The following is a 14,592-nucleotide window of genomic DNA, read 5'->3' on the forward strand; positions in this document are numbered from 1 at the left end:
AATGCTCACTGGCACGTGGCACCGGTAGTAATCCTGAGATTACTGTTCTTGAGGTCCTGCTTTTTAATTCGCTTCCTAACTCCCTAAAATCTGCTTTCAGGATCTCATCCTTTTTCCTACATATGTCATTGGTCCCAATGTGGACCACAACCTCTGACTGTTCACTCTTCGCCCAAAAGAATGTCCTGCAGCCACTCTGTGACATCTTTGACCCTGGCACCAGGGAGGCAACATACCATCCTGAAGTCACATCTATGGCCACAGAAATGCTTGTCTGCTCCCTGCCCCGTGTTACTATAGCACTTCCACTCTTCCTCCTCCCCTCCTGTGCAGCTGAGCTGCCTGCAGTGCCACGGACTTGGCTCCTGCTACAGTCCTCTGAGGAACCTTCTCGCTCACCAATATCCACAATGGAAAAGCGATTAGAGAGTGATAGCCTCAGGGGATTCCTGCATTACCTGCCTGTTCTCTCTCAAATACTCTGGCAGTCACCCACTTCTTCTTTGCCTGTATACTTCTTAGCTGTGGTGTGACCACCTCTCTAAATGTGCTACCCACGTAATCCTCAGCACTGCAGATGCACCATAGTGATTCCAGCCGCTGCTCAAGTTCCGCAACTTAGAGCTTAAGTTTCTGCAGCTGGTGACGCTTCCTGCAAATGTAGTCATCGAGGGCCCTTTGTGCTTGCACGACTTCCCACATCCCGCAAGATATAAATCCCATACGGCTGAGCAGCACTGACTTACCTTAAACAATGAAGAAAGAAACAAGGCAAAACCAAAACAAACAAAATGGAGGCAGAGGTTATGACCTAAATTTGTTGATCTCAGTGTTGAGTCCAGAAGGGTGTAAAGTGCTGAGTCGAAAGATGAGGTGCTGTTCCTCCAGCTTGCCTTGAGTGCCCAGTATATAGAGTTTGGTGGTGACAAATACATGAATGGGGGTGTAAGTTCCAAATAGGCTGAGATTATGGAGGTGAAGTAGAGGGTTCTGGTAATGAACTGACTGAGATTGGAAACTCAGCTCACGATTCAAGAAGATCCTATTTTGTGTCGGGAAGTGACCAAGGAATGGATGGGCTAGTTGGTGATGGTATAAAGTTTGGTCTTCCCATTGTTGGATGTTTTGCTTATCCAAGTCTGGTTGTGAGGTGCTGATGAGGTGGCACTTGGTGTCATTGACATGCACATGGAAACTGGCCCAATAATTGTCGGTGTTGCCAAGGAGCAGCAGCACATAGATAAGGAAGAAGAGAGAGGACCAAGGATGGATTATTTGGGGACTCCTGAGATGAAGGTCCTGGGCAGGATGAGATGCCAAAACTGGAGGTGCTCTGGCTAAGGTGAAACAGCTAAGAGTGGGACCAGGGACATCACAAAGAGAAGGGTAACAATTGAAAGTATGATGTGACCAATCATGCCAAAGTATGCAAAATGGATATAGTCACACAAAAAGCCATCGGTGACTTGGTTAATGTCCTCAAATTCCTAACATACACAACTCACCACACATTAAGGATAGGTAATAAATGCCTAGCCAGTGACTCCCACATCCCGGGAGAATTTAAAAAATAACACAGCCCTGCATTGGGACAGCTCAGGAGTGATATCCCTCCCTTTATCAGACCTGTTTAATATGATCAACCTGCATTCCATTTCACATGTGAATTTCAAACGGCTCCTTGAATTGTGAATCTTTAGCCTTGAACGACATAATTATCACTCTAGATGAAGCATGCTGCCATAATAGTTTGCTCCAGCTGAGGAACCAGGCTTTCAGTGCAACAAGTCATGTCCTACAGTTGATGTCTTGGAAACAATTCAAGTATTAACATCCGCCTCTTGATGTGCTCTAGGTCCTCATGCAGGATTTGTCTCTGATGTCTTCTGACCTCTTTAGTTAGTGGGCTTCAGTTTCGATGTTTTTCCTTTTTTTGTTATTGTGAAAGCTGGGCTTCAATTCGAACAGCAATGTGGCCTCTCTTGTATGTACTGTCAAATGATAATTCAGAGGTCCTTCCAAACATCTCAAATTGATGGGCAGGGAAAGACAGCTTGTCCATCAAGCCTGTCCCACACCATGATGGATTTGAGCATCATGGCTGGGAGAGATTCCTCTCCTGAGAGGGATAAAATAAAGGCAAAACCCAGGCTATTGAGGGAAAAATTCTCTGGAAATTCCAGTCTGAAGCCCTCAGGCACGAATTCATCAAGATGTATTTTGATGTGAATTTGAGTGAAAACTCATTCAGACATGTCCCACACCCAGTTTTGATACAGCGCTATTGAATCAGACTTTAATGAAGTGGACGCACAAGTCAAAATGTACTTCAATGACGAGACAAAGCAGAAGAGCAAGCATCAAGGGAAGATAGGTTGTTTTCACTTGGACCTGGAGTGTCCTGTTTTGCCACTGGAACTTGGACTTTTGACTTCAGCTGCTATACTCTAGGAGGTGAGGGGCTCCATTGCAGCAGATACCAAGAGTCTCCTACCACCATTTTAACAATTACTTCCATTTATACATTGCCTTTAATGCGAAATAACTGCACCGGACAGAAGAAGAAAGGAATAAATTTCAACCCTTTGTGAGGGAGTTAGCAAAAGTGACAGAAGACTCAGTCCAATAGGTGATGATCTTTGAGGAGTCTTTTAAATGGGCGGATAGAAATCCTGTCAGAAGTGAAGGAGTTCCACAAAGCACACCCGAGACTGTTGAAGACTCTGCAGCCAATCATGGTGCAGACGAACCAGGGCTACACAGGAGGCCAGAGCCTGAGAACTGGACAGCAGGGAGGAAAGAGCAGCTGAAGAATTTTGCAGAGGTAGCATGGGCTGACTTTGTGCAGGGATTTAAAGATGAAGACGAGCAATTTAAAATTTTGACAAATCAAGGAAATGGATCACTTGTGGAAGGCAGTGAGGAAGGACGCAATGGATAAACAGTATTTAGCACCAAATAAGATGTAGGAGGCACATTTTATTCAAGTCCAAACTTCACAGTGTTGGAGTTTAAGGGTACCTTGTGAATTGACTTAACATCCTTAAGGTCAGCCTTACGTTAAAGGTCACAGCCCTGGAAGATTAATTGTTTCTCTCCACAAATGCTGCCAGACTTTCCAAGTATTTCCAACATTTTCTGTTTTTATTTTAGCCTTCCTTACTGTTTGAATGTGTTTGCCTCTTGCTAAATGTGATTGGAGGACACCTGTGCATGAAGGTTCTTGAACAGAGAAAAATTAAAATTATACTCAGTGATATGAATGATCTTATCACCACCTTCTCCTTGCTTTATCAGCAGCGTCAGATATAGCAATTGTCTAAGGGACAGTTAAGCAGTGACATTATCTCCCTGCTGGATTGCTGCTTCTATGGAGCACCAAAATAAAGCAGCACATTATTTGAACGACGAGAACTTTTCTAACTGCATATGGGCTGACCAAACTTGGTTCATTGAACCTGCTCCTCCAAACGTACTCTATCCAAGTTGATTCTCATGGGTCTATTTCCTGATTGCTGCAAACAATCACAGACAAAATGTTGAGATTTTGTTCTCCATACTCGAACTTCAGGGCTGCTATGAAAATGGTGGCTTTGATTGGGCGATCAATATTTAAAATATTGTTGCACATTATTCTTCCAGGTGGAACTTGGGTGAGTCAACCTGTAGAATTGCTCTAAAATTTAAAATAAAGGATTTAATTACTCTGTAAACCTGAAATGTCAGAATGTGCATGAGCTATAGATTTCTATGTATTTTGTAACCTGAAGTTTTCTTCAGTGATGCTGATTGTTTAAAAAATTGTAAATCTCTGCATCATTTTAATAATTTTGACAATTGATTTGTAGAAATGGAACCAGGAAACCTGTTATAAAATGTTCATCAGGATTTAGCACAGATGACACTGAATAAAGATGAGTGTTAACTAGCTTCTGCTGTTTTATCTCAGAGTTGAAAATCCGTGTCTTTCACTTCGTGAGCCAATCTACAATCTCTAACATTTTATTATCCGGGCTGAAAATAGCTGTTTACTGGCCTTGATCCCAAGTTAGTATTTCTTCCTTCTCTAAATGTCTCCATCTCCCTACCCTTCTCTTCCCCTCTAAGATGCTCCTTAAAACCTACCAACAAACAACCCTTTGGTTATTTGTCCCGATATCTTCTTACATGGCTCAGTATCAGAATTTGTCTGATGACATTCCTGTGAAGCACCTTGGGACATTTTAATGTGTTATGTGCTATATAAAACCAAATTATTGTTCATTTTACCATTACTCTACTGTGAGCTGCCCCGGCAGATTGTTTTTCCCTTTTCCAAAGATCATTGTGTCTTAGCTGTATCATCTAGTACTCAGCTCCCGTGAACGTGACTTTGTAGCTGATATTTATTATTCACCAGTAAAATCCATAAACTGGCCAAGTGTCAATAGCAATAATAAGTGCTGCTTGTAAACTTGGTTTAATTTGCAATCTGTATGAAACTGGTGAGGATCAAAACATATCTTGTAATTCCCATTGCACTCAGCCATCATTCCAAAGGAAATATAAAGAAAATAATGTATAAGGATTCAGGCACATGAGTTTGGAGAATTTTGCCCTGGTTGCAAAGCTTGCATTGTCACTGAGATGGGGAAAATGGCCTCCTTTGGTATTCTCTGTCACACTGCACTTCTGATGCCAGCATACAGTCAACAAAATGTTAGAATCATAGGATCTTACAGCACAGAAGGTAGGCTGTTGAACCTATCATGATGCCCATGGCTTCATTGTTTTTGTATTCAGTGCCCCAATTTCCGAAGACAAGTATCTCGTACACTTTCTTAATTGCCTTATCAACTTGCCCTGCTACCCCAAAGACTTGTAAATATGCAACCCCTCCAAGGAGCATCATTTAGGTTATACTGCCTTTCCATGTTGTTCCTCCCAAAGTGTATCGTTTCCCACTTATTCGCATTTAATTGCATCTGCTATGTGTCTGCCCATTTCATCAGCCTGTCTGTCCTCCCAAAATCTGCTACTATGCTTCACATTATTTACTACTTTGCCAAGTTTTGTATATCTGCAAACTCTAAAAATTTTATGCCTAAAGCCAGGTCATTTATATATAGCGGGCATATTGGGAAGGCAAACCTATTGGATTGAGTCGCCATCTCAAACTCTGTTCCCTAACTATCGACTTCATATAGTGTAAACAGCTATATAAACCAAAGGTTTTTATCTGATTAAGAATATACGGTAGTGAAATGATATTTAATATTGACCATTCGGTAATGGAATGATATTTCTACATCGACCATTCATAGTGGAATGATATTTCCATAACCACCATTCAGTTCCAATGAAGCATGCTGATAGAGAAACAAATATCAAGATGATGGCAAACGGCCAATGTAACAAGGATCTGTATCCAGTTTAGTCACAATTTGGAGGGATAGTCAATACTGAGGAGGACTGTGACAAATTATAGAAAGACACTAATAAACTTACAGAAGGCAGATAACTGGCAAGTGAATTTCAGGTGTAAGTTATCGTATTTTGCTAAGAAATGAAAGGATGGTTGTGCATCTCTTGGAAAATAAGAATCTAAGTGGGTTAGAGAAACAACCAGACAAATCAGTAAAAGTTGTGACACAGATCAATAAGACGATACAAAAGAAAAAACAAGCAGAAAGGTTTATTTCTGAGAGATAGGAATGAAAAGTAGAGAAGTTATGATAAACCTGTTTAGAACTTGGTTTTCCATCTTGGCGTACTATGTGCAGTCCTGGTTGCTATATTATAAATAAGGTATAAATAAGATACATATATATAAGGATATTCAGGACTGGAAAGTTAAACCTATCAGGAAAGGATCAGCAGCCTGGGTCTCTTTTCTCTTGAAAAGAGAATGCCGAGGGATGACATAATAGAGTTTTTTTTTAATTATGCAAGGTTTTGATAGAGGAGACACAAAGTCTTTCCACTTGTAGGGAAGAGCAAAACTAGAAGCAATCAATTTACAATAGTCATCAAGGAATCCAGTAGAAATTCAGAAGAAACTTCTTCATGTAGAGAGTAGTGAAAATGTGGAACTTGCTATCACAGGATGTAGTTGAGGCAAATAGTATAAATGCATTTAAGGGGAAGCTGGATAAGAAAATGAGGGAGAAGGGAATAGAGGGTAATGCTGATCGAGTTAGATGAGAAAGGATGGGAGGAAACTTGAGTGAAGCATAAACACCATGGACTGATTGGGCCAAATGGCCTGTTTCTATATTGTAATTCTATGTAATTGTGGGGTTAGTATATTACTAAGCATGTGCTGACTGATGGCATTTCCCACAGGAATTGACCAAGCGAGAGGTAGAATACATGGCACTGTCCAGAGATACCACTGAGACGGACCTTAAACAACGTAGAGAGATCCGAGCAGGAACAGCCTTTTACATTGATCAGGTATGTTATATTGTGCCGAGCAGATTCACCACTTCATTCATTGATGCGACTTAAGTTTTCACTTTGAAAGTACATCTGTTTATAAATAAAACAAAATGTTTTTTGGATGAAGTCATAGAAAACAAAAGTAGCACTGAGCCAGAAAAAGTCATATCAAATTGGGATATCATATTGAAAAGACATGGTGAAGAATAGACAGAAGTCCTAATATGGTGGAACTTTGCCTATTTTGTGCCTTCACACTTTCAATCACTAAGACTAGTGACAGAGGAAGTGCTTACCTCCAACGCTGACAATTCATTTCAGTACTATTTTGGGGATTATGATCATCACGTTATTCTGGCATTCAGAAAACCAAATGTCAGTTGGCCTGTGTGAAGCAGTTGTCTTGTGTTGCTATGTGGCAGTGGTGTACTGGCGGAATTGGAAAAGGTATAGTAATAGAGAAAAACAATCTTTGAACTGTTTTCTCTTTTTTCTTGTTAATAGTTGGATTCTCATGAATCTGTGTCAATCATTGCAACTTATGTTTTGCCTCCAGCACTGATGGATTTCCTTCTGGGAATCCTCCTGTTTGGTGCTCCAGAAAGAGGAGGAAAACCTATAGAGAGATGCCAGGCAGATCAGATGATGCTCTGGTGTCCACATCTGTGGGCAGAGCTGAACGTATCATGCTTTGATGTGCCATTAGTACAGTTTAAAGTTCCTGTTCCCAGAAACAGCTGGGTTGGCATGATACATGATGTGAATACCTGACTGTAATAGTTCATGTTTCCTCTGAAGCACCTTAATCACAGAATGTCATAAATTCATTGCCACCACTCAAGGGAAAAAACAGTTCGGACCAGTACTCTTATTTCCCAGTTTTTACTGTTGTTTCCCTTCTGGGAAGGGACTCCAATGTGATCAGCTGCCAACGGAACCAGTTTGTCTGCACTTGCAAACATATCTATAATTCTTGCTGGACCTGGGTCAGCTGAGAGCCAAATGTAACGCTGTGGGCTTTTGCTGAAGTGGCATCTCCCAACAAAGTGCAAGATAGGATCAGCATGTTCACTGTCCCAAATGCTTTGGCTGCAGCTCCTTGCAGGCATTCTGCAATACAAGCCTATTAGATCTCAGCTGTGTGGAATGGTACTGGTATAAAGGTTCATCCTTCTCACTGGTACTTTTTGCAGCCTCAGCTCTCCTTCAGCAGCCATCAAATAAAAGATTAAATGATAAGTAACCCTGCCACTTGCCTTCACATTAATTCCTGAAGCTTGGCTTGCCTTTTCCTACTTCTTAGTCCCCTGCCTCCTCAGCTTTGATTGTGAGTGGGTGGAGATATCTCCTAAGCTTTTCCAAAGATTTTCAGAAATGTATTTGCCCTGTTGTGACACTCCCCTATAACTCAAATGTGACTTTTTTGCAGTTGCTGTTTCTGATACTAGTATGATACCTTGATATGTCCAAATCTATACATAAAGTACTTGATATTAACTCACTGCAGAAAACAGTGGGAGGATCGATTACTTTCCTGCACACCCATGGCAGAATGAGGTCATAGCTACTTTAATCATTGGGTTGCGAGTCTCATTTTCTGTAGGGTCCGGTGTTCTGGGGCTGCTTAGTAGGGGGAGCTGGGGTGGGTGGGTTGGAGTTTGGGAAAGGGGAGACCTAAATTCCTTAAAATGCTTTAATTGTTTGGCCTCTCCTGGTTCTCTTCTGGCAGGCCTTCATCTGATGATAAAGAGGCAATTACTTCCCTATTCAGACCAGAGTTAAAATTGCAGTTGGGGCCACATGACACCATCAGACCTTGGTCTGCATACTTAATGAAAATCCCTCCTGGTTTTGTTTAGAAGTGTGGGTAAAAATTGGAAAGGACAGGGTCAGGACGGGACAGTGCTGGGTAAACTATCTGGTGGATTGTAATTGCTCACTCATCTGCACCCAGAATTCTTCTAAACTCCAGTGGAAACAAGCCCAGTCTGTCTAACCTATCCTCATAAGACAATCCGCTTATTCCAGGTATCAATCTAGTAAACCTCCTCTGAACCGCCTCCAACACATTTACATCCTTCCTTAAATATGGAGACCAAAACTGCACACAGTATTTGAGATGCGGTCTCACCAATGCCCTGTATAATTGAAACATAAAATCCTTACTTTTATGTTCAATTCCTCTCATTATAAAGGATTCCGTTAGGCTTCTTGATTACATGCTGTACCTGCATGTGAACTTTTTGTGACTCATGCATGAGAACACCTAGATCCCTCTACACCTCAGAATTCTGCAGTTGTTCTATATTCCTTCTTCCTGCCAAAGTGAACAACTTCACTTTTTCCCATATTATACTCCATCTTCCAGATTTTTGCCCACTCACTCAACTTACCTATATCTGTCTGCAACTCCTCATGTCCTCTTCACAACATACTTTCCTACTTATCTTTGTGTTGTCTGCAAATTTAGCTACCATGCCTTTACTCCCCTCATCGAAGTCATTGATGTAAATTATAAAAAGCTGAGGCCCCAGTACAGACCCCTGTGGGTCATCACATCCTGCCAATCAGACAAAGACCCATTTATGCATACTCTCTGTTTCCTGTTTGCCAGCCAGCCAATCTTCTATCCAGGCCAATATGTTACCCCCTACACTATGAGCTTTTATTTTCCGCAATAATCTTTGATGTGGCACCTTATCAAATGCTTTCTGGCATTCCAAGTCTACAGGCTCCCCTTTATTCACAGTGCATGTTACTCCTTCAAAGAACTCTAATAAATTGGTTAAACATGTTTTCCCTCTTGTAAAACCATGCTTACTCTTCCCGATTACCTTGAGCTTTTCTAAGTGCCCAGCTATAACCTCTTTAATGATCGACTCTAACACCTTCCCCATGACAGACGTCAAGCTAACTGACCTATAGTTTCCTGTTTTCTGCTTCCCTTCCTTCTTGAATAGCGGGGTTATATTTGCTACTTTCCAGTCTTATATTCTGATCAATCATCTGACCTGCCACTCGTCTTTACGTAGTTATATGCCTTTTTTTTAAGTTTGATGCTTTACCTAACTTCTTTAGTTAACCATGGATGGTGAATCCTCCCTTTAGAATTTTCCTTTGTAGTGGGAATATACTTATTCTAAGTATTCTGAAATATCCCCTTAAATGTCTGCTACTGCTTCTCTATTGATCTAGTATCCCAGTTCACTTCAGCTAGCTCAGCTTTCATGCCCACATAGTTGCCCTTATTTAAGTTTAAAATACTGGCTATAGACTCACTCATCTCCCTTTCAAACTGGATGTAAAATTCAATCATGTTGTGGTTGCTGCAACCTAGGGGTGCCTTTACTCTGAGGTCATTAATTAATCCTGTCACATTACAAGTACTGAATTTAATATAACCTGCTCTCTGGTTGGTTCCGGAACGTGCTGCTCAAAGAAACTATCTCGAAAATATTATATGAACTCCTCATCCAAGCTACTACTGCCAATCTGATTCTTCCAGTTTATATGTAGATTAAAGTCACCTATGATTATTGCTGTCCCTTTATCACAAACACCCAATATTTCTTCTTGTATACTTTGTCCTACGTTATGGTCACTGTTAGGGGGCCTGTAGACCACACCCAATAGTGACTTCTTTCCCCTACTATTCCTCATCTCCACCCAAACTGATTCTACATCCTGTTCCCTGAACTGTTGCACAATGCCATTGTTGATTAACAGTGCTACCCCTCCACCATTACCTAGCTTCCTATTCTTCTTGAAGGTCATATACCCCTCAATATTCAGGACCCAATCCTTGTCATCTTGCAGCCAGGTCTCCATAATGGCTGTCAGATCATATTTATTTACTTCGATGTGCACTATTGGTTAATTTACTTTATTATGAATGCTATCCACATTTAGATACAGAGCCTTTAGTTTAGTCTTTTTTTTTATCTTTGTAACATCTAGTCTTGCTTCTTTGTGCATTCTTAGGTTTTTATCTCTTTGTCCCTTCCTGCCATTCTCCAACCCTCATTTCCCATATTACTATTTTCCTCTCTTACCTTGTCTTTACATTTTGATATACCACATCTTTCCACATTTGATCACTTGCCTCCACTATTTTAAAACCCTTTCTACTTCCCTAGTTATGTGGTTTGCAAGAACATTGGTCTCAGCCTGGCTGAGATGTAGACTGTCCCAATGGTACAGCCCCCACTTTCCCCAGTACTGGTGCCAGTGCCCTACAAAGTGGAACCCACTTCTTCTACACCAGTCTTTGAGCTATGTATTCACCCCTCTAATTTTACATACATTATCTCAATTTTCACATGGCTCAGGTAACAATTGAGAAGTTATAACCTTTGAGGTTCTGCTTTTCAATTTAGTGCCTATCTCCTCATGCTCTCTATCCAGAACCTTTTTCCTAGTCCTACCTATGGCATTGGCACCTACATGGACCATGACAACTGGACCCTGTCCCACTGCAAGTTCCTCTCCAGCCCTGAGCAAGTGTCCTGAACCCTGGCACTGGGCAGACAACATAGCCATCTGGACTCTTGCTCTTTGCTATAGAAAACTGTGTCAATCCCCCATCACTAACCTGTCCCATACTACAACTACAGGTGCTCTCCCCACTCGAATGGCTTCCTGTACCATGGTGCCTGCAGAGGCTCATACTCCTGCACTCCCGCCCTCTGGGTCCCTTTAACTGTCTCACTCGCAGTCACACCCTCCTGTTCCTGACCACTGACCAAATCAGAAGACATTATCCTAGATGCCTCCTGGTATAAAGCATCCAGCTAGCTTTCCCCCTTCTTGATGTGTCACAGAGTCTGCAGCTCAGCCTCCAGTTTACTGACGCTGAGCTGAAATTCCTCAAGCCGCAAATACTGCAGGCGTGTTTTCCCTGGGTCACAATGTTATCCAGGAGCTCCCATATGCTGCAACCTTGACACATCACCTGTCCTGCCATCCTTAATGTGTTTTAAATAATTACTTATTTATATGTCACTTAGTTATGTTGCATTTTTAATATATTTTATTAACTTTGTTGCCACTTTCTGTACTTTTTTAAACCTTAGGGACAGAAGAACCTACCCATTAACCAGATACCCACCAAACAGCTAGCTCCTTTCCCTGTAGTCGAGCAAGAATCAATTCCTACAGGGTGAGAAGGATAGAAAAAGGAAGCAAACATCTCCTTCTCTCACCAAACTCCAAGTCTTCCCTCAGTTAGCTCAGCTGCACTAAAGAACCCTGAATTTATAGTAAACTGAACTGGGGCTACAGTAACCAGATTCAACCGGTTGGATAATTAACTACTCAGCTCCTATAGCTGAGAGTGAGTTTACCCTGACTAACCTGCAAGAAAGATAGATCTTAGCCTGCTTACACAGTAATTCCCAGTCACAGCTAATTACAGACTAGATTAGATTTTAAGAGCAAAACTTAAGAACAAGGTTAACACTTCAGACTCCCCCTCTCAGCAAGTGTTCACTCAGTTACCTCGGCTTCACTCTGTTTGCCCACTCCCCCGTTACAAATGTTGGACTTTATAAGACGGTTATGTTTTAAACTGTCCCCTTTAATTCAAGGTAAAATTGAGTAGTTTGGAGAGCAAATTTTCCCAGAGACAAACCCATGTAGTCTCATATGAAGTCTGTCTGGAGATAAGCCCATGTGTCCTGGCTGCCATGGGGACAGGGGCCCAGGTCAAAACTAGTTGAAAGTAAGGTGCAAGTTTTAACACCTGGGCATAAAAGAGGAGTCTTTTATTCTTGTTGCATACAGATTTCGAGTCAGCCAGAGAGTTTTTGGGGAAAAAGACTCACAATAGGTGCTGTTGTGCAAAGCAGGAAAAAAAACCTGTTTTCAGGTTAACCACCAAGCAGAGTGCTGGTGAGGATGGATCCCATGTTTGAAGAAACAAAGTTTGAGGAGAGTTCAAGTCTTAAGAGTTACCAGTGGGTGCCTTGCTACTGGAAGTCCATTCATGTTTGCTCAGAGGATTGAGTGAAGGGGAATTTGTTTAAAAGGATTCTGGAAGATTCACCTTGGTGGGGCCGGGAGAAGAGATCCTGTTAAAACTGCGAGGAACTTAGGACTTTAACACAAGACAGCATTTCTACTGAGAGTGCAGTGTAACATATAAACATGGAGTGGGGTTTTCAGTTTTATTGATAAGTTTTTAGGAAATACCTTTTCTGAAGTTTAGTGTTTTTGTTGACTAAACATTACTTAGTAGGCAATGTTGATTTTAGTTTGTTGCAGTTAAGAGCTTAAGACATGAAATCTTGTTATACAATTCCTGTGCATCAGTTACTGGGAAATCCATATTTCTTTTTTAAAAGTTACAGGTCTCTTTGAGGATTGTAACACCACAACACCACCCATGCAGCCACCACCTCCCCCCCCGCCCACCAACCTAAACAAACATATGCACACACACAAACACACACTTCTATAAAAGTTCAGCATAACTCCCTTGCTTTTGTACATTGTGCCTCTATTAATAAAGCCAAGGATCCCATATGCTTTTATTAACAAAAACAAAAAAAGCTGGAAAAACTCAGCAGGTCTGACAGCACCTGTGGAGAGGAAGACAGAGTTAACGTTTCGAGTCTGTATGACTCTTCATCAGAACTGATACGGACTCGAAACTCCATCTTCCTCTCCACAGATGCTGTCAGATCTACTGAGTTTTTCTGGCTATTTTTGTTTTTGTTTCAGATTTCCAGTATCTGCAGTATTTTACTTTTATTTTGCTTTTATTAACAGCCTTTTTCACATGTCATGCCATCTTAAAAGATTTGTGGATGTACAGCCCAGAACACATTGTTACTGCATCCTCTTAAAATTTCTATCATTAGTTTATATTTCTTCTCAGTTTTTCCTTCCAAAATATGTCTCTGTGCTTCTCTGTATTAAATTTCATCTGCCCATTTCACCAGTGTATGCGTCCTGTTAGTCTATTCCTATCTTCTTCATTGTTCATTACATTTCTGAGTTTCATGTGATCTGCAAAGTTTGAAATTGTGTCCTGTCTACCCAGGTTCCGGGCTATTATTATCTAACAAAATGAACATTAGTAAGAAGACTGGCCTGCGGGATCATCACTGTGTATTTCCCTTCAGTTTGGAAACACAACCATTCACCAGTACTGTCTGTTTTCCATCCCTTTGCCAATTTATATCCATACTGAACTGTCCTTTCAATATCATGGCTGTAATTTTGCTAACAGATCTTTTATGTTACTTTGTGAAACATCTTTTGAAAATCCATAGACATGATCAATTACTCTACCCTTATCAATGCATCCTGCGGCTTCATCAAGAAGTCAACCAAATTGGTCAAATGCAATTTGTTTTTAACAAATCCATGCTGATTTTCATTTATTAACCTATGCATTCCCCAATGCAAATGATTTTTTTTCTGAAAGTTTTCACCACCAATGTTAGGCTGACAGGCCTGTAGTTGCCAGATTTGCGCCTCTCCCTTTTTGAAACAGGGCTATAACATTTGCAGTCCCCCAATTCTCTGGCAGCATCCCCATATCGAAGGAGGATTGGAAAACTGTGACCAGAACCTCCACAATTTTCATCCTGACTTCCCTCAATTATTTAATCGTCATCACCAGGTGCCTTCTACTTTGAGGACTGTCAAACTTTTAAGTAACTCCTGTTTATCTATATTTCAGAGAAACAACACAGAAGGAGGCCTTTGGACCTGTTGTGTCCGTACTGGCTCTCTGCAAGAGCATCTCAGCTAGTTCCTCTTTCCCGCTGCCTTTTTCCTGAAGCCCTTCCATAACCTTTGACTCACTTGTCCATCAAGAATCTGTCTAACTCAGTCTTGAATATATTCAATGACCCAGCCACCACTCCTCTCTGGGGAAGAGAATTCCAAAGTCTAATGATCCTCCAAAATAAAAAATTCCTCCTCCTCACTGTCTTAAATGGGACACCCCTTAATTTTAAATTGTGCTCCCTAGTTCTAAATGCTCCCAGAAGAGGAAAAATCCTCTCAGCATCTACCCTGTCAAGCCCCCTCAGAATCCTAAAGGTTTCACTAAGATCATCTCACATTTTTTCTAAACTCATAAAACAATTCCTTCATCCTTGGAACTACTTTCAATGCAAGTGTATCCCTCATTAAGTGAAGAGATCAAAACTGTACCCAGTA

General features: G+C 41.2%; 1 protein-coding gene across 3 annotated transcripts in view; it reads left to right on the plus strand.

The window, feature by feature from the left end:
- The window catches only part of vwa8 (von Willebrand factor A domain containing 8), a 474,906-nt gene that overhangs the window by 72,370 nt on the left and 387,944 nt on the right, over positions 1-14,592 (plus strand). For all 3 annotated transcript variants that reach the window (XM_041211497.1, XM_041211500.1, XM_041211499.1), the window contains one exon: positions 6,325-6,435. In XM_041211497.1, the coding sequence (XP_041067431.1) occupies positions 6,325-6,435 (111 nt within the window). The remainder of the gene's footprint in view (positions 1-6,324; positions 6,436-14,592) is intronic.

Source organism: Carcharodon carcharias, chromosome 18 (assembly GCF_017639515.1).
Source record: "Carcharodon carcharias isolate sCarCar2 chromosome 18, sCarCar2.pri, whole genome shotgun sequence".
Classification (NCBI taxonomy): domain Eukaryota; kingdom Metazoa; phylum Chordata; class Chondrichthyes; order Lamniformes; family Lamnidae; genus Carcharodon; species Carcharodon carcharias.